This window comes from Fukomys damarensis, unplaced genomic scaffold (assembly GCF_012274545.1).
Source record: "Fukomys damarensis isolate Sample0158 unplaced genomic scaffold, DMR_v1.0_HiC HiC_scaffold_26, whole genome shotgun sequence".
NCBI classification, from domain to species: domain Eukaryota; kingdom Metazoa; phylum Chordata; class Mammalia; order Rodentia; family Bathyergidae; genus Fukomys; species Fukomys damarensis.
In genome coordinates, this window is record NW_022900938.1 from 3208646 (window position 1) to 3233954 (window position 25309).

At 47.5% G+C, this 25309-nt stretch overlaps 1 protein-coding gene across 1 annotated transcript in view; it reads left to right on the top strand.

The window, feature by feature from the left end:
- The window catches only part of Ankrd44 (ankyrin repeat domain 44), a 166059-nt gene that overhangs the window by 58353 nt on the left and 82397 nt on the right, over window positions 1-25309 (top strand). Inside the window, exons 9-11 of the mRNA XM_010631961.3 lie at window positions 7967-8179; window positions 15047-15125; window positions 25237-25308. Of these exons, the coding sequence (XP_010630263.2) occupies window positions 7967-8179; window positions 15047-15125; window positions 25237-25308 (364 nt within the window). The remainder of the gene's footprint in view (window positions 1-7966; window positions 8180-15046; window positions 15126-25236; window position 25309) is intronic.

Sequence of the window (25309 nt, forward strand, 5' to 3'; positions counted from 1 at the left end):
ATTTAACATGGTGTGGATGGCTCCCAGCATGGAGAAAAGGGAGGGAGGCGACATTCGTGAGGGGTCTGCTCTATTAGCAGTTAAGACGGACACTTTGAAGGAGGGATAAGCAGGGTGAGGCTCAAGTAATAGGTGCATTACCTTCTTTAAGGGTCCTATTGCCTGTCTCAGTGCTCGGCTTAGCCACCGGGTTTGACAGGTAATGATTTCTCCCGGATCAGGAATTAGTCTTCTGGGGAACCATTTCCATCCTGTGGTCCATTTAGAGACCTGGGACCTTTGTATCAGAATTGTGACTTGGCAGCCGTGTTCCCAAACTATGAAAGCATTAGTGAGAAATCAGCTGGGGACCCACAGCCCTTCTGTCTAAATGAATCGATCCTGGACATGCATACAAGTCACAGATGGTTTCCCAGGTTTATGAACTGATAGTAGCAGCTTCCCCAGTCTCTTCTGATTAATTTACAGAGATCAACCTTGAGCAGCCTGAGAGGTTGCTGGGGGCAGATGGCACCAAAAGTGACACTACCTAGAATTCCTCCTGAGCTGAGGAGATGAGGAGAAAGGAGTGCAGCTCTCCTCGTTGCAGTTCCCCAGAGTTCTGCCTTGTCAGCCCAAAGACTAGAAGGAAAAGCGTCACAATCATGACCATACTAGTCTTCGCTTTAAGGATCAGGTCCCAGCTCAGCAGCCCACTGTTTCGCCCACTTGATGTGTGAATGGTGAACCCACGTCGAGATTCCATCAACCTAGAGAGCTGAGGGCACCATGAGGATGACTGTGGGGGTCCCTTCCGGGCTGGAGTCAGTCCTTCACCCCAAAAGGCCTTGACAAAGACAGCATCCCCAGGCTGGAACGGGTGGCACATTGGAGAGCTGGGTAGGGGCTGAGCAGCTCACACCTGGGAGTGGACGGTTTTCTGTACCTGTTGGGGACACTGGAGATACTTTAACAGGGACTGGTTATAAAATTCTTCTAGTGCCTCACTTTAAACCTTAGGGAGCAGGGACAGGGTTCTCCCAAACGTAATTTCATAAGGAGTAAAACCTGCTTTGTAAGGGGTGCTCCTGACTCAAAGGACAGCCAAAGGCAGCAGGCTGACCCACGCTTTACCAGTCTCCAACATGAATTTAGTCAGAGTAGATTTTAGGGTCTGATCCATCCATTCCACTTGCCCTGAGCTTTGTGGTCAGTAGGCACAGTAGAGTTTCCAATTTACACCCAGTGCCCTAATGACTGGAGTTATAGGGGCTAGAAAAGCGGGGCCATTGTCAGATCCAATGGACACTGGCCATCCAGATCAGGGAATTAATTCCTGAAGAAGTCTCTCTGCCACCACAGTGGCAGTCTCTGTCCATCCTGAGAAGGTATCTATGAAAAGCAGGAGGTAGCGATAGCCACCTGCTGGTGGTTTGATCTCTGCGAAGTCCACTTCCCAGTGTTCTCCAGGATTTCCAGCCCGAAATCTGACCCCAAGGGTGCAGATGGACCTTGGCAGGGATTTACTTGTACACAGGTTGGGCCCTGAGAGAGGCCTGGTGGGCCAGCTCTTGGAGCTTTGAAATACAGTATCTTGGAGCTAAAAGCTTGGTCATCTTGGAGCCCACCAGGTCCATGACCGAATGCAGCTGCTGGATGAGCTGTCGTCCTAATGCCTGGGGGAGGTAGATGTGACCACCTGGACATTTCCACCAGCCTTGGGGACCTTTCTTTGCTTGCAGCTGGCTTGCTTCTTTGTCTTCCTCTTCACTGTAAGTGGGGGTAGTGGGGAGCAAAGGGGGAGGAGGACTCACGGTAGGCAGGATGACTGAGGGTTCAGCTGGCCTCGGGGCTGCCTCTCTGGCTACACGGTCTGCAAGCTGATTTCCCTTAGCCTCTGGTGTACTCTCCTTTTGGTGACCTTGAACATGGATGACAGCCACCTTTTTGGGAAGCCAAACCACCTCTAGGAGAGACAGTGTCTCTTCTTCTTTGTTTTTGACAGTCTTCCCTGCAGCTGTCAGAAGCCCTCTCTCCTTGTAGATGCTTGGGTGGACATGTAGGTAGCAAAGGCAGACCTGCTATCAGTGTGGATGTTTATCTTCTTTATCCCTTCCCCATCTCAAGGCCTGGGCCAAGGTGATCAGTTCTGCCTTTTGGACCGAGGTTCCCTTGGGCAGAAGCCGGGTGCAGTTGACTCGATCAACTGTAGTCAAGGCAGCTCCCACCCTCCATATCCTGCTTACCACCATTCTGCTTCCATCTGTGAAGAGGGTGGCATCCGCCTCAGCCAAGGGGGTGTCTGTTAGTCTGATCGGCCCCCCTGGGTCTGGTCCAGCACCTCCTCACAGTCGTGAATTGAGATGTCAGGGTCATCATCTGGCATCAGCACAGCCAGACTGAAAACCTGCCCTGCTGAGAAGACCATGCGAGGCTGGTTGAGCAAGAGGCTTTGATACTGAGTGAGGTGGGCATATGGCACCCACTTATTAGTGGCCCCCCTGAGCAGAGTCTCTACTGAGTGAGGGGCAGTTAGGACTAGGTCCTGTCCAAGAGTCAATTTATTAGCCTCCTTGACCAATAAAGCTGTGGTAGCTACCACCCGAAGACATGAAGGCCATCCTGAGGCCACGAGGACTAATCTTTAGAGAGGCCACAGGGCACTTCCAGGGTCTCAAGGGCTGTGTTAGGACCCCTTAGCAATCCCTCTTCATGGATGAACAGATGAAAAGGCTTACATCAGGTAGTTCCAGAGCCGGAGCTGACACCAAAGCTCTTTTCAGATCTGGAAGGCTTCTTCTTCATCTATTCCCCACTATAGGAGTTGATTTCCTCCCGTGGCAGAATGGAGGGGCCTCATTATCTCAGCAAACCCAGGTATCCATAGGCGACAGCATCCAGCTGCACCTAGGAATTCTCGTACCAATTTCTTGGTATTTGGTGTGGTATCTGGAGGATGGCCCTTTTCCTGACCTGGCACAAGGCTCTTCTTCCTTCTGAGATTTCATACCTCAGGTATGATACTTTAGGGGCACAGAGCTGTGCCTTCTTGGCTAAGACACAGTAGCCCATCTCCTCTAGTAGCTGAAGAGGCTCTCGCATCCCCGGCAGGCAGTGTGAATAGCTCATAGCAGCTAATAACAAATCATCCACAACTGAAGCATGGTGAGGTTAGGGTGGTCGGATCGAAAACTCACCAAGTCCTTCTGGAGGGCCTCACCGAACAGGGTGGGCACACTGTTGAATCACACTGTTGAGGCAACCGGGTCCAGGTTGTTGCTGGAAACTGGGTCAGTCCATTTAAAAGTGAAGATAGCTGGCTAGCAGGGCCCAGAGGCACACTGAAAAAGGCATCCTTTAAATCCAGCACAGTACACACTTGGTGCTCAGGAGACAGCAAACTCAGGAGGGCATATGGGCTGGGACAGTAGGGTGCAGTTACCACTTGCCAGTTAACTTCTCCTTCTCCCAAGTCCTGAACTGACCTATAATCTGATATCCCCGGTTTCTGTACTGGTAGGAATGGGGTGTTCCATGGAGACTGGCAGGGAGTTAACACCACAAAGTCCATCAGCCTCTTCATGTGAGGGGCTATCCCACCTGCCCTTCTGAGAGATTGGGTACTGTTGAACTCGCATGGGAGTGGCAGTCAACAAAAGTTTGACTGTCACTGGAGAGTGATGAGCTGCCAAGCCTAGGGGTTAGTTTCTGCCCACACCTTCAGGAACTCTGCCTGAAGTCTGTCCAATGTGCTCCTGGGGCTTATTTCCTCCTGGTTTCCTTCCCCTGAGAGGAGATACTCTTCAGACCAGGCGCTGGTCAAAGATGGTATGAAGAGAGTGACATCTGAGCCTCAGTCGGAGTAAATGAAACGGTAGCCTTTAGCTTACAGAGGAGGTCTCGCCCCAGCAAGGGGAGTGGGCAGTCTGGATTACCAGAAAAGAGTGAGTGGCTTGTTTTGATCCTAGACTTCCCAGTCGCTCACTCGGGAGTGGGCAGTTTTGCGCTGCTCCTGTGGCCCGCTGGATAGGAACAGTTTGTGACAAAAGGTTTCCCAGGGGAGTTTTTAACACCAACCTCTCAGCTCCAGTGTCCACCAGGAAATGGACCTGTTGACCCCTACTTCAACATTTACCATGGGCTCCCAAGGACCAAGAGAGAAGGAGCCCTGACCTCCTTAGTCTGAATCTTCTTTTCCCCTGGATGTGGGGAGCGATAGTACCTTGGCAGAGGGCCTGTGGGGCCATTCATGTTACCAGTGCCCTTCCTCCTTGTAAAAGGCACATTTCTGTCCAATGGCAGGGTCCTCATGCCTTGCTAGGCATCTGCCCTTTGAGCTTCTTGGGGTTGGGGCCCACAGGGTCCCTCTGATGGCTGCTGCCAAGATCTTTTCTTGTTTCTTCACTGTTCAGCTGTGACTGTGGCCAACTTTTGTTTTTCTGAATCCCTATTGTCAATCACCTTTTGAGCTACTTCTAATAACTGAGATGTGTTCATTTCCTGGCAATCCCTCCACTTTTTGTAATTTTCTCCTTGAATCAGGGGCAGACTGAGTAACATAAGCCAACTTTGTAACTCTTGTTCTATGGAGCAGAGGGGCTGAATGGGGTGTGAATCCAGAAGGCCTCTCTGAGTCTCTCCAGGAACACAGCGGGAGACTCCTCTGGTCCGTGTCACTTCAGTAGCTTTTGACAGATTTATGGGTTTCCGAGCTGCTGCTCAAAGCCCATTTAACAAGTTTTGGTGAAAGGTGAGTAGAGCCTGTTTCCCTCCTGAAAAATTTGGATCCCATTCAGGTCGCTCTGAGGGGAACCCTTGCTTCAGCAATTTGTGGGCTTGCTCTCCTGAGCATCCCCCTGATAAAAACTTTCTGGCTTCTAACCTAATCCTGTCCCACCCCTCAGCAGTGAAGAGGGTCAGTAATAACTGCTGGCAGTCATCCAGTAGAGGAGCCGTAAAGATAGACTCTATCAGGGAAATCAGAACCTGGGGCTTCTCAGAGAATGGGTGGATTTGGTGTTTTCCAATTGTAAAGGTCAGAAAGGGAACATATACCAGGAATAGGTGGGTTCCCAGTCCTGCCCCATCGGGAGGAGGGGCCTCTCTCAAAGGCAAGAGAATCTGTGGGCTGTGTCCAGAGGTGGTGATCTCTTGCTGGGATTGGAGACACTCTTGTATGTGGGGAGAGGTAGCAGGGGAAGTAGAGGAAGAAACAAGGGAGTTGGGGGCAGATGGGTCAGGATGGACAGGAGAGGGGGTGAACTAGGGTTATATGGAGAAGAATGAGGGAGGACTTCCTCAGCATCAGACTGTTGCAGAGCTGGTTTCTGTCTCTCCAGAGTCTGCCTATGAGGGGAGAACAACTTTTGGAAACAAGCAGCTTTTTTTTTTTTTTTTTTTGAGACAGGGTCTCACTATGTAGGGACCTGCAATTCACTATGTTGCTCAGGCTGGTCCTGAACTCACAGTGATACTCCTGCCTCAGCCTCCCAAGTGCTGGGATTATAGGCATGTGCCACCACGCCCGGTGGAAACAAGCAGCTTTGAATAGGCTTTTGCAGCACAGGCCTTTAGTCACAGTGGGGGCTGCTTCACTAGAGTAAACCAGGAATCAATGTAAGGGAACTGATCAGGGTGTCCTGGTGACCCAATAACAACCTTCCAAACTGCTCAAACCAAGGCAGGGTCTAGGGAGCCCTCAGAGAGCCAGCCCACACCAAAAGAGGGCCATTCAAGCTCACAAAAAGTGTGGAGTTTGTCCTTTGACAATTTCACTCCATAATCATCACAAAATCCTGAGGAAAATTTTCTAAGCATACAGAACAGGGGTGTAATGGGTTGTGAAGATGACAACCCCATGGTAGAGAGACTTTAGGCAGGAGGGAGATACCCAAGAACAGGAGCCGCAAGAACAATTAAAAAAAAAAAAAAGACAAGGTAGTGTGAAAGAGAGAATGTCAGAAGAGCCACTGATTAGAGGGACTGACAGTACATCAATTGGGGGATAAAGGGAGGGACAGGACCCCTGTATCGACATCAAAGGCTCCTCCAACTGAGCTACAAGAACAAATGAAAAGATAAAATATCCAGACATAAAGAAAAAGCCTCAGTGTTTGTGTGGTGCACCCTTGAACAATGTCGCGATCAGCCGAGGGAGAGGGTGTCCCTCTGTAGGCGGAACCACTCAGTCGGTTGTCTGGCTGCGGGCCTCTCAGCCACTCTAAGGACCGTCCAGGCTTTCAGGGTGTTTTTATGTCATCGTAAGAGCACCCACTTGGCCTCCTTAGACGTGTCCACGGAACCTCAGTACAACCCCAAACAAGTCCCGAAATTCCCCCTCTTTGTCAGGGGACACGGATGGAGCAGCCTATTGCTTGCACTGCCTGTTGCCGGTCATTCACTCATTCATACAGCAATCATCCAGCAGTTAGAGACATTCCAACCCCAGCCCTTTCCCCGGGGAACTACCAGATTGTCTGGCTCAGAGCCAGACCAGACCGGACGAGGGCCACCTCAGTCAGCGTCTGGACCTTATGGAGGGGCCCAGGGAACGCCTTCATCAAGGACTACTGATCCCACCAAGGCCAGAAGGATCCTTACCAGACCAGATGGGCTTCAGAACATTTGATGGGCATCTCAGGCATCTGTGCAGTCCCTTCAGCGTCAGCAGTGAGACTACAAGGCCCTGAAATGTCTCAGCGGGAGCCTCCCCGATAGCTTGCTGCTGCAGATGAGAGTGATCGCAGTGAGGCTACTTGACCCAGTGTGGCTGTCTCACTGGTGCCTCCAGCTGTTATGGATGGATGAGTTCGAACAACAGAGATGCGCCACTCTTGCCAAACTCAAGCCCTTTTATTTCTGGGCTAGCGCTCAGAAATTTCCTCAGCAATGAGGAGCACTTTGATTTATCCTTTTAAATCATGCTTTCAGTTGGGGAGGGCTCAGGGGAGAGGAAGCGAAATTGTACAGAAGCAGAGCCATGCCATGGTAGTGGGGGCACAAGGGAGTTTCACACACACTAGGTGAGCTACAAAACATACAGCGACTGTACCCAGTTTACAGCCAAGCAGGACGTGGGGTTTGGATGTTTTGTTCAACTGTAAGCACTGTGTTCTAACACAGGTGCGGACTGGCACTGACTCACAAGATGGAGTTGGGCGGGCTGTTAAAGCTGAGGGTAGGGGGTTTCTGCTCTCTGAAATGAAGTCCCTCATTTTAGTGTGTGGGGGGCACACTTATTTCCTAGCATCCTTTCTTTCTAATTTACGTGGTCACCTTCCGAAAGACAGTGGAGTTTGGACTAGGGGAAAACTGGAAGCAGACCAGCTTTCCACATCAACACAGACAGAGAACACAAACGTGTATCCTCGGAAAGACGTATTAACAGTCGGTGTTACAGACTGGCTAGGGTTCTGGTCCTTGTTCTGCAGAAGGCAGCTTTTCCTGGCTTTTGGCAGAATGGCTTGGGTGTCACGACGATGAGCAGCTGAGGAGTCCGCGCTGGGCTGGAAGAGCGGTGTGTCCTCGCCCTTCCACTGGCACAGCAGGACCAGGAGGGCGACAAGCCTCAGGGAGCCAGGGACTAAACCCTGCCCGGGCGGGCCGCTGCTCTGAAGCTGAAGGCAGCCTGGGGCGAAGCCAAGGGCTCGGGGCGTGAGCGTGTGGGTCCACAGCTGGCCCTCTGGCCACCCCACCCTCGCCTTCATGGTCACGGTGTCGCAGTGTCCCGGGCCCCTGCTCGCCCTGAGCCACCTGTCTTCTGGCGTTTCCCCACTCCTCCTTCCCCGGCTCTCACGGCACCGAGCCTCTTACCCTTGCTGGGTCCCCGGTCACCGGCTCACGCTCTGCTGACCGGTACCTCGGCGAGCAGCCCGCCCAGGCTGACCTGCGGGGCTGAGGGTGAGCCGGGGACGCGTGCGGAGGGCTGTGGTTCCCTTCTGCAGCCACAGCCGTTAGGCTTCCGGTGATCTAATGGCCTCCCTTGCAGATTGACGAAATCAACGTCTACGGGAACACAGCCCTGCACATCGCCTGTTACAACGGCCAGGACACCGTGGTGAGCGAGCTGATCGACTACGGAGCCAACGTGAACCAGCCCAACAGCAGCGGCTTCACCCCGCTGCACTTCGCCGCCGCCTCCACCCACGGCGCTCTGTGCCTGGAGCTGCTGGTGAACAACGGGGCCGACGTCAACTTCCAGGTAGGTCACTCCTTTTCTTCTTTTCCTCTCCTTTTCTTTCTTGAGCATTCCTGGGGGTTGAACCCAGGCCTTTGCATTGAGCTACAGCCCTAGCCCTTTTCGTTTTATTTATTTATTTTTAATTTTTGAGACAAGTTCTCAGTACATTGCTAAATTGCCCAGTCTGGGCTTGAACTTGCAGCCCTGCCGGCCTCCTGATCACAGCTTTATTAGTCAGATCTAGTAAGAGGACCTAAGACCGGCTTGGCGCTGGAGGACTATTCCGAGACAAGACGTGATCTCTTCCCTGAAGTGCGCAAAGGAGAACGCACGTGCTCAGTCAGGCACGGAGCAGGAGCCGCACCGTGTGCTGAGAGTAACAGGGGCTGAGGAGTAGGAGGCGCGGTCGCTCTTGTCTGGGGCACAGAAAGGCTGTTTTTCAGCTTAGAAATGATCGACTGAGGGGAGGAGGCCCAGAGATCACTGGGGAGAGGGCAGGGCAGGAACCCAGGCAGAGGGTGCTGGGGCAAAGCTGTCGGTGAACCTCACACAGGCCCTCGCCTGGGGACCTGGGCGGTAGCCTCCCCTGTCCTCAGGGAGGACAACCCTCTCCCAAGCACAGCAGGAACCCCATCCCAGTCCGGTCGCTGTCTCCAGTGGTGCCAGAGATTTTCCCAGGAAGATCGCATCAGGCTCCTCTGCTCACTGGCAAAGCTTTTTGCATTTTGTATCACACTTGCTAATATTGGGGAAATATGGAGCAGATGGGCAGAACAGCCATTTATTATGATTGAATAGAAATTAGGTACAAGAAAAGAGCTAGAAAGAAGCTGAAATGTGAGAGGACTGAGGAAGGGCTCATTCACCTGGCAGCCTCAGAACCAGCGGGCCGTGAGGTAACCCGAGCTGCAGAGGGAGGGACCTGCCAAGGCCTGGGGCAGGAAACACAAAGGGGAAGAGAGTGTGTACAACCACATAAAGATTACTGTTTATATGCCAAAACAAAATAAGAGAAAGGGGAAACTTCACACACACTCAAAACAAAATTGAAAGGAACAATGTGGGAAACATTTTCCACAATATACATGAAAAGAAAAAAGTTAGTATGCTTAATATGTGAAGAGCTCTTTCAGACCAAGAAAGAGTCTGAAAAACTGGGCTGGGGATGTAGCTCAGCAGCACAGCTCCTGCCCAGTAAGCATGAGGCCCTGGGTTCAATTCTTGGTACCAAAAAAGAAAAAAGAAAAAACAAAACAAAGCAAAACAAAAGAAAGCCTGTTAAAAATAAAAAGAGTCTGCAAAACCACTGGAGAATTTAGGCGAAGGCATTTCACCAGAAAGAGACTGTAATATCCCTGTGCATGTGGAAGATATTAGTAACTTGGTCACCAACTTAGGAGCATTTGAGTTTGGAGCCTTCACAGGCGTGCTGTGAGAGACTCACTTTGTCAGGTTATGAGTGATCTGACTCAGGAACAGTTCTCCCTCCTGGAGTTTGTAAGTCAGGGGGACTTACTGTAATTAGTGATGTTCATTATCATTAAGTGATTAGAAAAGCTCAGACTAGAGAGAAATACAGATTTGCCTTTGAAAATTGACTTTTATCAAAGACAATAATGATACCAATTTTATCACAGATCAATACGATCCCATTTTTTGTGAAAAGTTACATGTGTGCAACAGAGAGAGACACTGGAGTTTATAGACTAATATACTGGCCTCAGTTATCACTGCAGAGACAAAGTTACGATTTTGGATTTTAGTTTCTTGTTTGCATTTTTTAAAATCTTCTGATTATGATGCATCCTAATGTGTTATTTTTATATCCAAAAGCGATAGTTTCTAAAACTCTTCAGTACTGTACAGTGAGCACATGTTATTTCTATATCCAATGCGTTGGGCAAGTGTTATTCTTGTATCCAAGAAAAACAAAAGGTAAACGGCATCTGTTTGCTGTTGCAGGTGCAGTGGCCCTGGAGAGGGCTGACGGGTCATTGAGAGCCAGTAAAACTGACCTGGACAGCAGGGCAGGGGTGCAGGGAGCAGGGCCTGGGTGGAGGAAGCGGGAGAGAGGCCCTGCAGAAAGCAAACCCGAGGTGGCTGGCGGGCAGGCTGAGCAGAGGGGGGTGAAGCGACGTCTGGGTGGGCCTCGCTCTGGGCCAGGCAGTCAGGACTCCAACCCTGGCCTTCAGTGTGAGTCACTGTTAATCATGACCGACCTCCTGCCCTCTCTGGAAAGCTAGGGAAATGATGACGCCTTCTTCTTCTTAGAACCCTTGTGAGGACTACATGGAGATATCGCACTTCAGTCACACAACAGTGGCTGACACCTGCTAAACACTCGATGAATGAATATTACCGCTAACATTCATCAAGATGGCGTGGGTGGCTGGGCGTGCTGGAGCACACCTACAGTCCCAGCACTCGGGAGGCTGAGGCAGGAGGATCGCCATAACTTCAAGGCCAGCTTGGGCTATATAGTGAGTTCAAGGCCAGCCTGGACTACACCGCAAGACCCTGTCTCAAAAAACCAAAGACAGTCAGGAGGAAGAGTAGGCTTAGGAGAGGTCCCCCATGAGTTTAATCCTCAGGCGCCTTTGGCATGTCCAGGCAGCAGTGGGAAACCCAACCCTCTAGCATAGAAGAGCTGCAGGGGTGAAGGAAAAGACGTTTGCTTCCTTCATACTGGGGAGGGGGAAGGGCATCACCCAAGGAGAGAGCACATGACCATGTGGGCAGGGGAGGGAGGAGGACCCCAGGAGCTCCCTGCTCTTGGGGTCAGAGGAGGAAGAGCTAGACCAACAGATGGAATGGGAGAGTTAGAGAAGGTCAGAGCGGAAAGGAAGGGTGGGTGGCATCACTGTGGATGCCAGGCAGGCAGAGACAGAAAAGTAGAAGAGGAGAGAGGTTCAGGGTTCACATCATCTAGCTCCCAAGAAGAGGGAAGAGGAAGGTCTTTAGGGACCTGACGAGACCAAGGAACTGTAGCTCGGGGTGGGAAGGAGCCTGTGTGGTTGGAACCACAGGGCATGCGGGAGGGGAGGTCACAGTTGTCAGTGACTCCAGGGTGGTGGATGTCTGTCCTGCTGTCCTGCTGTGGGAAGGACAGCCTGTGGATCCCTCAAGGAAGGGACACTGCTGAAGTTGAAGAGAGTAGCTCACTCTAACATTACTGCCTAAGTAACTCATTTCCTCTGCAAAGCCCTTCCCTAAAGCTCTCAGGGTGCCTCGAGCTTGAAACTAGAAGGCCACTTCCCGCCCCCAGTGACCTGCTGCTTCTGGTTAACTGGCCAGGGTCAGTTCAGAGTGGACAAGAGACTCAGCCATTCACGGCAGCCTTCTCTCCTTTCCCACAAAATGGACTTGAAGCACATATTTACTTGATTTTAATATTCAGTTTTCCCCTCATGCTGATAATCATAAATAGAGCACAAGCAGTGCCATTTTGAAGCCTGAGATTGAGTCCGTGCGTGATGTAATCTGCGCAAGGGAGCTGTCTGAGTCCAGTGTAGCCTCCTTCCTCCCTCTGTCTTCCTGCCCTGGTTGCTAATTCCCTCCAACCCTCCTTAGTGACTCCAGATGCTCCCCGGATGCACGGACCATATTGTTTCTGACTCTGGAGGGAACTTTCTAATTGAAGTTGTTATCACTCAGCACCACATTGCTCCAAGGATTTTGAAAATGTTTATAGAGGCGAGAAAATTGATGTTTGTTTAGCGTCCCCGAAGTTTGAGCAAAATAGTGCATTGAAATCAGTGGGTATCCACCCATGTGTTTGCTTTGTTTCCCTCTTTTCTTACAAAACACTAATAATGGGTGTCTTCACAAGCAATTACCAGGTAGGTGGGAGGAAGAGGAGACAAGTGCTGTGGGTACTACACAATCCCTCGCTTCACTCAGATCAACCATGGCCCTGTCTGACTTGGCAACATTAGTTTAATTGTGATAAAATAGTACAAACACAGCACTTGATCAAACAAACTGTTGCAGGTTTATTTGTAATTACAAACCTCACCGCAGTCTCCATGGCATCTCAAGGCTGTTTGGGGGAACATTCAGCAGGGAATAGAGTGCTGGGTGAGACGTGGACTCAGGAAGTGCTGCGGCGAGGTCGCCTGCCCCCTGGTCATGAACATGTGACCCCTGTGATCTCAGTTCTTTTCTGCCCAGCCTCTGGTCTGTGTCTGACACGGTCTGACATGGCCTAGAGTAGTGATGGCGAACCTTGTAGAGACAGTGCCCAAACTGCAATCCTGAGCCCCCTTATCACAGAGTGCCAACATTGCAATTAAACCTAAAGACTGAGGAGTTAGTTAGAAAAAACAACTCTACATTAGCATCTTTTGTCTTAAAAGAAAAACAAAATACCAGAGCTTTCAGTGATACAGACAGCTTTTCAGTGAAAGGTAAAAGTTTGCATTTGGCATGCTGGGGTGACTTGACTTGTCTTGCACGCCAACAGAGAGCTCTGTGTGCCCACTGAGGCACACACTGAGGCACGCCTGCCGTACGTTTGCCAACACTGACCTGGGTTCAGTAAGAGGTGAGCCCAGGCGAAGCTTTAGGGATAATCTGAAGCTGTCAGCACCACAGAACCAGACTTTTCATTTTACCAACTTTGCCCGTCTGTTTATCTGTCTCTTGAGTAGCATTATAGACTCTTCCAGAGGGAGAAGGGCATGGTGTTTACTGTCCCCAAATGGGGGCAGCTTTGCAGCCTACACTCTAGATAAAAAAGGGTTACTTCTGCTTTGACTCTGCCTGCGGTTTGGAGAGCTATTAAGTCAGTAGCTTTTCTGCTTGGTGAAAGCCTTTAAGTTCTTTTCCAGGCATGGCAAAGTGCTTGGTTAAATATTTATGAAGATATTTTCTAAATACTGAAGTATTCATAGCTTTATATATATTTAATTAAATGATAATTACATTTCATATTAAATTTAACAGAAAATACTGGAGCAAAACGTAAAGAAATAGCTCCACCTAGGGACAGGTGAATGTGGACTCTGATAGTTGTCCTCTCCTTAACCTTCGTGGACTGTCACCCCTTTGTCACTGGAAGAGCATGTTTTAGATACTTCTTCCCACGCCATCCCCAGGCCGTGTGGTTATCTGAGCTGTGCGCAGTGTGACAGCCAAGAGAAAGCTCCGGAGACAGAGTTTCTAGGAGCCTGCACGGTGTGGCGGTCAGTGATGACACCACACGTGTTCTTGTCCTCTCCGGGGCTTCTCTCTTCCTCTAAAACTACGATTTCCAGTCCGGCATTCCTGCAGTTCCATCGTCTCTTCTCAGTACTTTCTGATGTAGGTTATCATCATATCAAATCTGTCCTCTCATCTCTCCCTCCAACCACCTAGGTGAGAATTCTTTTTCATTTAAGACGCAGTTGTCACTCTAATGAACGTGCCCCTTGGAACAGACCTTATGCAGCGGCAGGAGGAGACACCGGATGTAATGAAAATCGTTCTGTTAGGATCCTGTGGTTTCATGAGGCTATTTGCACCCAGCCTAATGCAGTGCCTTACTCTGTGGGGTACTGTGTGGGTTAGAAGTGGGCACCCTCTGCCCCATTTCTGGTTCAGCAGGTATAGATCAGAGCACAGAGCTCCTCTTCCCAGCCCTGGGGGAGTCCGATGGAGGCTGACCTTGGCCCACCCTATGTAAATTCTGTTTAAATGATTGTTTTCCAGCATGAAGTTTTAAAAACAAAGTCACTTTAAAGCCTAGGTGTTTAGATTTCGTCACCAAGAAAACATGCATTTTGGAAACCTCACATTTTAACATTAGCCTTAGAGACCTCTGTCTTTATGAAACTTAGAAAATAGAAGTTACATGAATTTTTAAAAATATAACACTTGAATGAAAATACACATGGTCCTTGACTTCCAGTGGAACCAGGTTCCCAGATGTAAACTTGTTGGAAATGCACATAGCTCGTGTAAGCGCCTCAACAGAAGCCCAGCGACAGAGCATCGGCGGCTTGTGCTGCTCACACACCTGCTATCCCGTCCCAGGAGAAGTCCCTAGCACATACTGATCCACGCCAGAATCCGAAGTGGGGTTCCTCCTGAGTGTGAGCCACTTTCTCACTGCCTTAAGGTCGGAGGACTGTGAAGAGGAGCCATTGTAAGCTGGGGACACGTCCTGTCCCCCCTCCTGGGAATGCTGTGGGTCTAGCATGGCAGCAGCCTCTCCTTTTGGGCTCATTTCCAGAACAAACCTTCATTTCAGGGACTTGGTCTTCGGTGTGATGATCAGTACATAGGTTCTGTACGATTTGCATGTTCTGGCTCTGTCTCTTTTAGGATCACAGTTTCTGTAATCAATAGTAAGAGCTGTGTACGTGCAGCACGCATTTTCAGCTGATTGTGCAAATGGCCATTTCGCAGCACTTGCGGCCCTGGTCCTCAGGACGCTACTGAGTTAAGGGAAGCAAGTGTTCTCTTTCGGACAGTCAGAAATGTCTTCTGTGAAACGGGAACACGGGGAACACAGTCAGTTCTGAGAGCCACAGTGATTTATTGCGGTTTAGTCAACCCCTAACTTGCATGTCAGACAAGACCACACAAGTTCACCCAGGGTGTCTTTTTAAAAGCTGAAAAAAAAAATCACCTTGTAGAAAACCTCTCTGTCGGCAGATCACAAAGCCATCTCGGACGAGATTTCTTTTCTGTGCCTCTTTAGGGTACAGAGAGCACTGTAACCAGGTGGAGGCTCATAGGTCTTTCTTTCTTTGAAAATTATTTCAGTTTTTGTAATTGTTATCCATACTATTTTTTAAAAAAAGAGTGATGTTTTCACGGCTTTGTCAGCAGTGCCACGAGGATCTTTCAGACTGATGTCCCGGCTCATGAGTGCCTTCATGATTCCCCTTTCTCTCCTCTTTCTAGAGTAAAGATGGCAAAAGTCCACTGCACATGACGGCTGTCCACGGGCGGTTCACGCGGTCACAGACCCTCATTCAGAATGGTGAGAGAGATGCGCCCGGCTGTCTTCTGGGGAACTTTCTTGGTCTGACCCACTTTGGCTCTCTGCTATCTGGATGTGAACATTGCCGCTGTTTGAAGCATGACTAAGCATGAGTTTGCACAGTCCTTTAACATTTTTCACAACAAGTTCCCAAGCAGACATACACATAGCATCTTCCTTAGTGGGAAGAGCACAAACCACAGTTCCCAGCCAGCTTCCGGCCAGGCCAGGGCCAGGTGGGTTTCACGATCCTGGGCTTTACAATCTGAAGCTGATCCACAGAGGTAGCAGCTGCGTATGGCCGCAAATCTGAATTATTTGTAGATTGTAGAAGTCACCGTAGTGACCTAAGTTGAAGCTCAGTAAGTTACTTGGGCAAAGGTAGGGAAAAAAAAGAGGTGACTCAGAGGAAGGACAGGTAAGTATGTAACAGAAAGGATCGTAAAACTGCAGGCTTGACGGAGACCTGGGAAAGTAACACACTGCAGTAATTTTTCAGGCTGACAGAAAACGTGTACCTGCACCATCAAAGCCAAAGCCGAGTCCCTCCTCTTTGCTGTCAGTGGGCCCTGCGCGCATGGAGAGTGGGTTGACTTTGACAAAACAACTGATGTTATCTTAGCAGATCTTAGAGATAGTTAAAAAAAAACAAAGCATGTTTTGTTTAGATCTTAACTGACCTGACATTCCAGGTCAATTTGGCAATTCCTAAATTATTTTTAGCTGACCTACATTTCTACTTCTCAAATTCAGATGTTAGTCGGTTTTCTTGCATCCGTATTTTTCTCATCTATGAAAATTTTGGACAACATAGACTCGTATTGTTAGCGGCCCTGAGTTCTGTCTTAGGCACTGAAGTCATAAAACTGAAAAGTCATTTGGCATCTGGATGGAAGGCCAGCCAGTAAAATTATGCTTAGGAAGCAGAATATCTGCAGCCAGGCAGAGGAAATTTATACGTATTTCAGTGAAATTGTAAGGGAAAAGAAATCCTAACAAGTTTCCAGTGAGCCAAAGAAGGTAAAGTGGAAATAACTATGTAAACACCCATTTTTCCTAATTTGAAATATGTGTCATGCCCTTGACATTTGTCTTACTGAAAGGGGCATTTTATTTTACTTTTCTGGATATAAATAAAGGAAAAGGTGTCCCTAGGCTCTCTCTTTTGAGCATTTTTCCTTATCCCACTGTATTTCTCAACTGCTTTGCAGTATACCTACCCCTTTAAAAACACAAAGTTTTAAAGATTTTAAAGAGAGTTTTATCAGTGGGTCTTATCTCTGTGGCACAGAAAGCTCTGTTCCATGTGAAATCCACCTCACACACAGAGGTTGGAAAGAGGCAGCTCTGTCCTGAGTGCCCAGCCACACTGCCACCTCCTTGCCCTGTGCCCTGTTCTTGTGCCCACCCTGTGGAGGTGCTTATGGTCTGGCAGACTTCACGCCTGCCCTGGCTGTTCTTGCTGGACCCTGGAGTCGGAGAAAGACCTGAAAACAAGTCCATCCCATGCCCTGTGTGTCCAATGGACCTTTGTTTCAGAGTTTTCTCCTTCTTGGTGGGCCTGGCATCTCCCCTGTGGGTGAGTGGAGTCTGAGGGCTGAACTGAGGGGGATACAAAGACTGGAGTTGTGGCCATTATGAAAAATGATAACATCAATATCGATTTGGTGTTCACTTTGTGTCAAGCACAGAGCAAAATGCCCTACAGAAATCCTATCAAACCTTCTATGAGAAGAGGACTATTGCTAGCTTCATTTCAAAGATGGGGAAACTGAGGCAGAGAGGTGGCCACTGGTGTCACCACACATGGCCAGTATATTGAGGATCGGAGATTGGAACACAGGCAGTTTAACATCAGACTTACACATGTGCTGTCTGAAGGAACACTGATAGTAACAACAAAAAATATAACTTAAATTCAACTTATGCTGAGAGGCACACGTCTCTGGAATAGAGCTGTCCCCATAAAATGCAAATGGTTGTTCTCTTCACTTTGCTGACAATCCTTTGCATCATTCCTCAAGTGGGAACCACGAGTTCTTCCATTGGACATTTTTTTTAAATGCCCTGGGGAAAACAGGAAGTTCTTTTCTTTCTTCCTGTTTGTGTCCTTCCTTCTGGAAGATACCATGGGCTGCTGCTGAGATCCCCCTTTGCCTTGAGCCCTCCACCCCAGGGCCTCGCGTGGGTCCCCAGAGTGGGTCACAGACGGCCCATCGTGCGGGGAGATGGGTTGGCTGCCTCCACCAACTGGACACGCAGGGGGACGGTCTTCGTACCCGTCTGTCCTTTAAAGGGCTGTGGTCTAGACTCACAGCTAGCACATGTCTGGTCCCCAGGGGCTCCGCAGGCAGGGCTGTCAGCTCTTCTGATAATCTTCTTTCTCTGCCATCACTCGGCTTTGGTAAGACAAACGTTTAAAAATACTGCACAAAATTCAAACTACAAAGTTGAACTACAGAGTTTAAAACTCCTGTTTGCTTCACAGACACTTTAAAAATAAGGAAGAGTTTGTTCCGGAAGAGTCCAGTACCAGGTTAGGATGACGCCATGTGAGATTTTTGACCTTTTGGCTCAACGTCCTTCTGAGGCAATTGACGGGAGGACTATTCTTGTTTGTGGAATGAGAACCTAATTTCAGACGGCTGTGTGGATAACGCTGTGTGGATTAATCACGACTGCAGATGTGCTCTGCATGCTTTTACCCTTGCACACGTCCAGTTTCCTCACTGATTATCAATGATCAGTTTCTAATATTGAACTTGCAGGTTTCCAATGAATAGTACAAATATTTTTGCTGTTTGTTTGTTTTGAGACAGGGACTCACTATGTAGCTGAGACTGACCTGGAACTCACTATGTAGCCCAGGCTGGTCTCAAACTCACAGCGATCCTTCTGCCTCAGCCTCTGGAGTGCTGGGATTGCAGGCATGCACCGCCGCACCTGGCCCAACAGTACAGATATTTAATGTGCATGCCAAGCAAGTCTGAAAGATTTCCAAGTGGAAATGGAAGGTTTGTGGTGTGATTATCAAATAGAAAGCCACTCATCTGGCAGTTTTACTCTCATAGAAAACACATTTTTCAAATAACAAAATCCAGTCTGCCTTTAATTTTTCCATCAAGTTATTTTATATGACAACTGAAGCAACTGTGGCTGAGAATCATCTGTGTTTTTATTTTAAACTAACTTATGAAATGATAGTAACAAGAAAATCAGGTCAGATCCTCTGTCCTGCCTTTTTGACTCTTCTCTTTCTCTACCTAATTTCTGGTTTACTTCAGGCTGGCAAATCTGGAGACCCAGTGCATCTTAAGGCAGTTTGGTAACTGGGCGAAGTAGTGGAGCGAAGTAGTGTTGTCAAGGGCAAACGCTTCTCAGAGACTGAGGACCCCCCACCCTGTGCAGACCAGCCCCATGGTCAGAGCTCGCAGGAAGAGCACAGTGAGCAAAGCTCGACAGACACAGGCACCTGTGTGTCATGGAGACCACGGGGCCACCTGCCTCAAAGCTGCCATCTAATCATAAAAATGAATCAACCTGAATTGGGTGCTTCTAAAATCAGATTATAGGGTGTTATCTCTCAGGTCCCTCCAATGTCACAGTAAGTAGGTTTATTATTTTTCCTGACTGCAAAATTAGTACATGCCCACTGCAAGCTGAAATGAAATCATGAAACAGCTCTCCCAACCCCCAGAATATCTAGTGACAGTTTGGCAAAAGGTCTGGATTGTTCTATGTATTTAAGAAAGTATATGGAAAGATATATAATTATTACCTTTACTTTCACAGAAATGGTCATAGCCTGTTTGTTTGGACATCTTGTTTTGAAAATAACTATAGTGGAAACAAATATTTGAGGAAACACAGTGTTTGGATTCAAAAGCTCTTTACTAGTGTCTTTCAGGAGCCTTAAAAATGGTCATACCTTTGAGTCATGAGTTCTACTTGTAAAAATATTGCTGAGGGAAAGTAAAGATGTTTGTATTAGTCAAGGTCTTATCACTAGGACAAAATACTCAACACCTGCATCTTAAGGATGAGTGGTTTATTTTGGCTTATGTTTCAGAAGGTTGAGCTGAGTCCAAGGCAGAAATAGCTTGGCAGAAGGGCCTAGTGGAGGAAAGCTGCTCACCTCATGGCAGCCAGGAAGCAGAGAATGGGGAGGAGCTGGTGACAAGAACACCCCCTTCCAGGTCACACCTCCAGTGACCTGTCTCTTCTAAGGACCACCTCCGACACATGACACTTTTGGAGGACAGTGTTGAACTGAACTGTAACAATGTGCATTCATGTTTTTGTAATAGCAGAAATTTGGGAATAGCCTTAATGCCTAGTAATTGGGGAGTTGCTTAGCAAATTCTCTAAATACTGCTATTGTAAACCCATTCATATTAATGAAAAAAACTAATGATGTGGGAATTATTTGTGATGTGACATTAGGGAAAGGCAGTATACTAAACTCCTCTATACCACGCCCTCAATCATGGGAAAATTCTGTACATGTGCATATACACACTGTACCCAAGTGTCAGGAAATATTTCAGAATATCAATACTTTCCTATCATGGATAATGAGAAACTTTATGGTTGTTTTCCATGTTCTTCTTTGTATTTTACTAAATCTTTCAAATTTTCTACAAATGAGAAATTACTACCTCAATCACAAATAAGTTATTTAAAATGAATGTACAATATTTTTCTAGACTGGCCAAAGGTACTTATTTTTTTACTTTTGAGACAATGTCTCGCTATGCAGTCCACGTTGGCCTTGAACTCACTATGTAGTCCAGGCTGGCTTTGAACTGATGGTGATCCTCCTGCCCTGGGATTACAAATGTGCATCACCGTGTCCGTCCTCCAAAAGCATATATCTTAAGATTTTATATTCCTCGTTCTGGCATATATAACTATGAATAGCGTAGATATATATGCTGAACAATAGAGTACTGTATTAGTGTATCTGAGCTTAATGTAGCTTACTTTAGCTTGATATAATTCAAAACGAAAATAAGGTCAAAATTGATGGACGTTTGAACAGTATTTTGGAAAGCATAATTTTCTAATAAGATCTACTCTAAAATCTTGCTAAGAGCACAATTTGACAGTCAGAAATTTAAAGCTTTCCATATGATGCAGAGATTTATTCCTGGAAAAGAAAACCAAGAAACAGAGCCTCAGAGTGCCTTGCTCTGAGACCCCGCACACTATATGTTTTGTTGACGTTAAGAGCCGCTTAGCTTAGAGAAGCACAAGTGCCCACTTTGGTTCCCCCTTCCCTTGGTGTGTCTCCCTCTACTTACCCTCTCTTTTTTCTGTAGCTTTTGTTAGGTTCTTTCTTTTTGAGGTATGATCCATATATCATAAAAGTGCCACTTTAAAGCAGTGAATTATTAAATTCAGTGCACTTTAATATTTCCCCGACATTGCCCAAACCATCACCATTTGATCCTAGAACATTTTCATCATACCAAAAAGAAACCTCCAACCATTAGTGGTCACTCCCCATTCCTCCCTCCCTGGACCCTGACAACCACTAATGTATTTTCTGTCTCTGTGAATTGTTCAAGCCCTTTTCTGGACTTTGATTCTTTCTGGCATTCAGGGAACATTTATTTAGACAGCCAGCTGAGACACCGTCACCAAAACAACCTCCAACTGGATCAAATGTTTCAGTCTAACAAACGAACCCTTTCCAGTAGAGAACATGTGTTGATTTCTTTGTCTCCAGGTTGTGGAGGAAGCCTTCCTAAAAATGACTTCCAGTCCAAATAAAATAAAAGATGTATAAATTATTTTCAAATTTTACAGGATATATTACAAACTAAAAGAAAAAAGCAAAAAAATCTTGTGGAAAATATTTGTGAAATGCATTACTAGTAAATGCATAATGTCCCAAATGTTTAAAAGTATCAAAAATCAAAATATAAAAGATTACACACATACATACACTTAGAAAAATGGGCAAAAGTCATAAGAAATAGTTCATAGAAAAAGATAAACAAATGGTGCCTCAATATATGAAAACGTGCACCTTCCTTTGTAGGAAGAGAAATGAAATGAAGCCCCCTGGAATATCAGTGATTGCTCATCAGATGGCAGATAGTTAAAAGCTGGACCAGGGCTAGGGGAGAGCCCCTCACAGTTCTGGTTAGAGTTCTACACAGGACATGTGGCAAAAAAGAAAAAAATGATCTGACAAAGCCACAGGTTCCTTCATCCTCTAACTTGGAAGTCCCCTTGGAAGGCATTCACACGAAGCCAGCAATGGCGAACTTTTTAGAGACCAAGCGCCCAAGCTGCAGCCCTGAACCCACTTCATTTATTCCAAAGTGCCCACACTGCAATTAGACCTGATACTGAAATTTTAGTTTAGAAAAAAAAATTATATATTAACATCTTTTGTCTTAAGAGGAAAACGAATAGCATGTGTGCTGTAGGTCTGCCACCACTGTTGTCAGGTATGGTTGGTCATGGCACTGTCCCGGCACAGCCAGGTGTGGCAGCCTAATCCACTGGCCACGAGTGCACACGTGCACCTCCCTGTGGAGGAAAACGAAGCAGCACAAAAAAGAGGTGACCTTCAGGAAGTAATCCCTCAGTGAGTTCCAGGATGGGGGGGTTGCCAAGAGAAACACGAGAAACATAAACCAAAACTAATGATTGTCATGGGATGTCGGTGAGGACAAAGTACGAGAAATTGGAAGGAGGCTTTTGAAAAATGCAGTTTTGACTTTTGGAACATGTAAATATTTTACACATTAAAATGAATTAAGCCTAGTAAAAAATTGTATTACACGCAGAATAAAAGGAACCTAACCATATGTCAAAATGGTACTAGGAGGGCCGGGGATTTAGCTCAGTAGTTTCGCCGCCTGCCTTGCAAGCGCAAGGACCTGAGTTTGATCCCCGGCACCAAAACAAAACAAAACAAAACAACAACAACAAAATGGTACTAGAAGCACACAGATAAAGAATTCAGGGGACTTGTGAAAAAAGTGCTCCTTCCCCGTCGGTGCTAAAGCCCCCAGGACAAAGTGTGTTTGGAATCTGGTATTTAGTCTCCAAGTGCCACCGCAAGATCTGTTTAATTACAAAGGGGGAAAGAAAGACATTTTTGCACTAGAGTGTGCTAGCCATTCTTTTTTTGTTTGTTTGTTTGTTTGTTTGTTTTTGGTACCGGGGATTGAACTCGGGTCCTTGCGCTTGTGAGGCAGGCCACTGAACCGCTGAGCTAAATCCCCCGCCCTAGCCATTCTTTTTTTAATTGAAGTAAAGTGTGCATAACATAAAATTTGCCATCTTGACCACATCTGAGAATTAACAGTTCAGGGGCATTATCACATCTATGCTGTGCTATCATCTCCGCCACCCATCTCCAGCCATCCCGAAACTCTGTGCCCAGTGTCAAGAATCAAACACTGCCTCACCCATAGGGGCACCACGCAGTCCCTGGCACTCGGAGGGGCCTGGCCCAGATGTGACAGTGAGGGAACCATGGGGCAGCTCCAGAGGCCAGACTTCCTACCCAACCCTGGCGGGGCCTTTGAACAGTGGCCACAGGCGAGAGCCAAAAAGTGAGGAAGTAAAAGGAAGGAAGAGAGCTTTTGATTACTAGAAACCGAAAAAGTATGGCAGCCAACTGCCCTCGGCTGGAGTCTTTGATCGGATCCCAGATTTGCCAACAACAGAACCAGATAAAGCACATTTTGCGAGCCCTGGAGAAATGAGTGTGCTGTGAATATTGCACAAAATCTTACTAGTGCTCAGGTCCTGGGCACAGTTTCAATATATGAAAACGTGCACCTTCCTTTGTAGGAAGAGAAATGAAATGAAGCCCCCTGGAATATCAGTGATTGCTCATCAGATGGCAGATAGTTAAAAGCTGGACCAGGGCTAGGGGAGAGCCCCTCACAGTTCTGGTTAGAGTTCTACACAGGACATGTGGCAAAAAAGAAAAAAATGATCTGACAAAGCCACAGGTTCCTTCATCCTCTAACTTGGAAGTCCCCTTGGAAGGCATTCACACGAAGCCAGCAATGGCGAACTTTTTAGAGACCAAGCGCCCAAGCTGCAGCCCTGAACCCACTTCATTTATTCCAAAGTGCCCACACTGCAATTAGACCTGATACTGAAATTTTAGTTTAGAAAAAAAAATTATATATTAACATCTTTTGTCTTAAGAGGAAAACGAATAGCATGTGTGCTGTAGGTCTGCCACCACTGTTGTCAGGTATGGTTGGTCATGGCACTGTCCCGGCACAGCCAGGTGTGGCAGCCTAATCCACTGGCCACGAGTGCACACGTGCACCTCCCTGTGGAGGAAAACGAAGCAGCACAAAAAAGAGGTGACCTTCAGGAAGTAATCCCTCAGTGAGTTCCAGGATGGGGGGGTTGCCAAGAGAAACACGAGAAACATAAACCAAAACTAATGATTGTCATGGGATGTCGGTGAGGACAAAGTACGAGAAATTGGAAGGAGGCTTTTGAAAAATGCAGTTTTGACTTTTGGAACATGTAAATATTTTACACATTAAAATGAATTAAGCCTAGTAAAAAATTGTATTACACGCAGAATAAAAGGAACCTAACCATATGTCAAAATGGTACTAGGAGGGCCGGGGATTTAGCTCAGTAGTTTCGCCGCCTGCCTTGCAAGCGCAAGGACCTGAGCTTGATCCCCGGCACCAAAACAAAACAAAACAAAACAACAACAACAAAATGGTACTAGAAGCACACAGATAAAGAATTCAGGGGACTTGTGAAAAAAGTGCTCCTTCCCCGTCGGTGCTAAAGCCCCCAGGACAAAGTGTGTTTGGAATCTGGTATTTAGTCTCCAAGTGCCACCGCAAGATCTGTTTAATTACAAAGGGGGAAAGAAAGACATTTTTGCACTAGAGTGTGCTAGCCATTCTTTTTTTGTTTGTTTGTTTGTTTGTTTGTTTTTGGTACCGGGGATTGAACTCGGGTCCTTGCGCTTGTGAGGCAGGCCACTGAACCGCTGAGCTAAATCCCCCGCCCTAGCCATTCTTTTTTTAATTGAAGTAAAGTGTGCATAACATAAAATTTGCCATCTTGACCACGTCTGAGAATTAACAGTTCAGGGGCATTATCACATCTATGCTGTGCTATCATCTCCGCCACCCATCTCCAGCCATCCCGAAACTCTGTGCCCAGTGTCAAGAATCAAACACTGCCTCACCCATAGGGGCACCACGCAGTCCCTGGCACTCGGAGGGGCCTGGCCCAGATGTGACAGTGAGGGAACCATGGGGCAGCTCCAGAGGCCAGACTTCCTACCCAACCCTGGCGGGGCCTTTGAACAGTGGCCACAGGCGAGAGCCAAAAAGTGAGGAAGTAAAAGGAAGGAAGAGAGCTTTTGATTACTAGAAACCGAAAAAGTATGGCAGCCAACTGCCCTCGGCTGGAGTCTTTGATCGGATCCCAGATTTGCCAACAACAGAACCAGATAAAGCACATTTTGCGAGCCCTGGAGAAATGAGTGTGCTGTGAATATTGCACAAAATCTTACTAGTGCTCAGGTCCTGGGCACAGTGGTGGAGCGTTCTGTCTTTGTTCTTAGGAGAAACATGATGGGGTGTGATGTTAGGGTGTCTGTCTTATTTTTAAATGGTCCTCAGACAAACGAATAAACAGGTAAATTGCATTTACACACACAGGAAGGAAAGAGGAGGGAAAGAAATGTGAAATAAAAACTTGGGAGAAAAGGCAAAATTAGAAGACTATTTGAAACTACCTTATTAAAAGAATTTCAGAAAACACGATAGCTTTCCTAACTCCAGGCATTTTCAGCTTATACTTTATACTGCTACTCATGCGTATTTTATCCTAGATCATGAAACCACGTGAAGTCTATCCCTGAACTCCCTGTTCTCTCTGGCCCTTGTAGTTACATTTCATGGAATCCACTTGTATTGGTTTGGATCTGCCGTCTCGCCGTGAGGTTTTAGATCGCTAACCGTGACAGTATGAGAGACCATCAAAGCCGCGGCGACCTGTCCCCTGAAGCGTGGTTAGCCTGCGCGGGGAGAAGCCGCCTGGGCCCGGAGCGGAGCCGAGGCCCGCGTAACCGCGTTCAAATGTCTTGCAGGCGGTGAGATCGACTGCGTGGACAAGGACGGCAACACGCCGCTGCACGTGGCCGCGCGCTACGGCCACGAGCT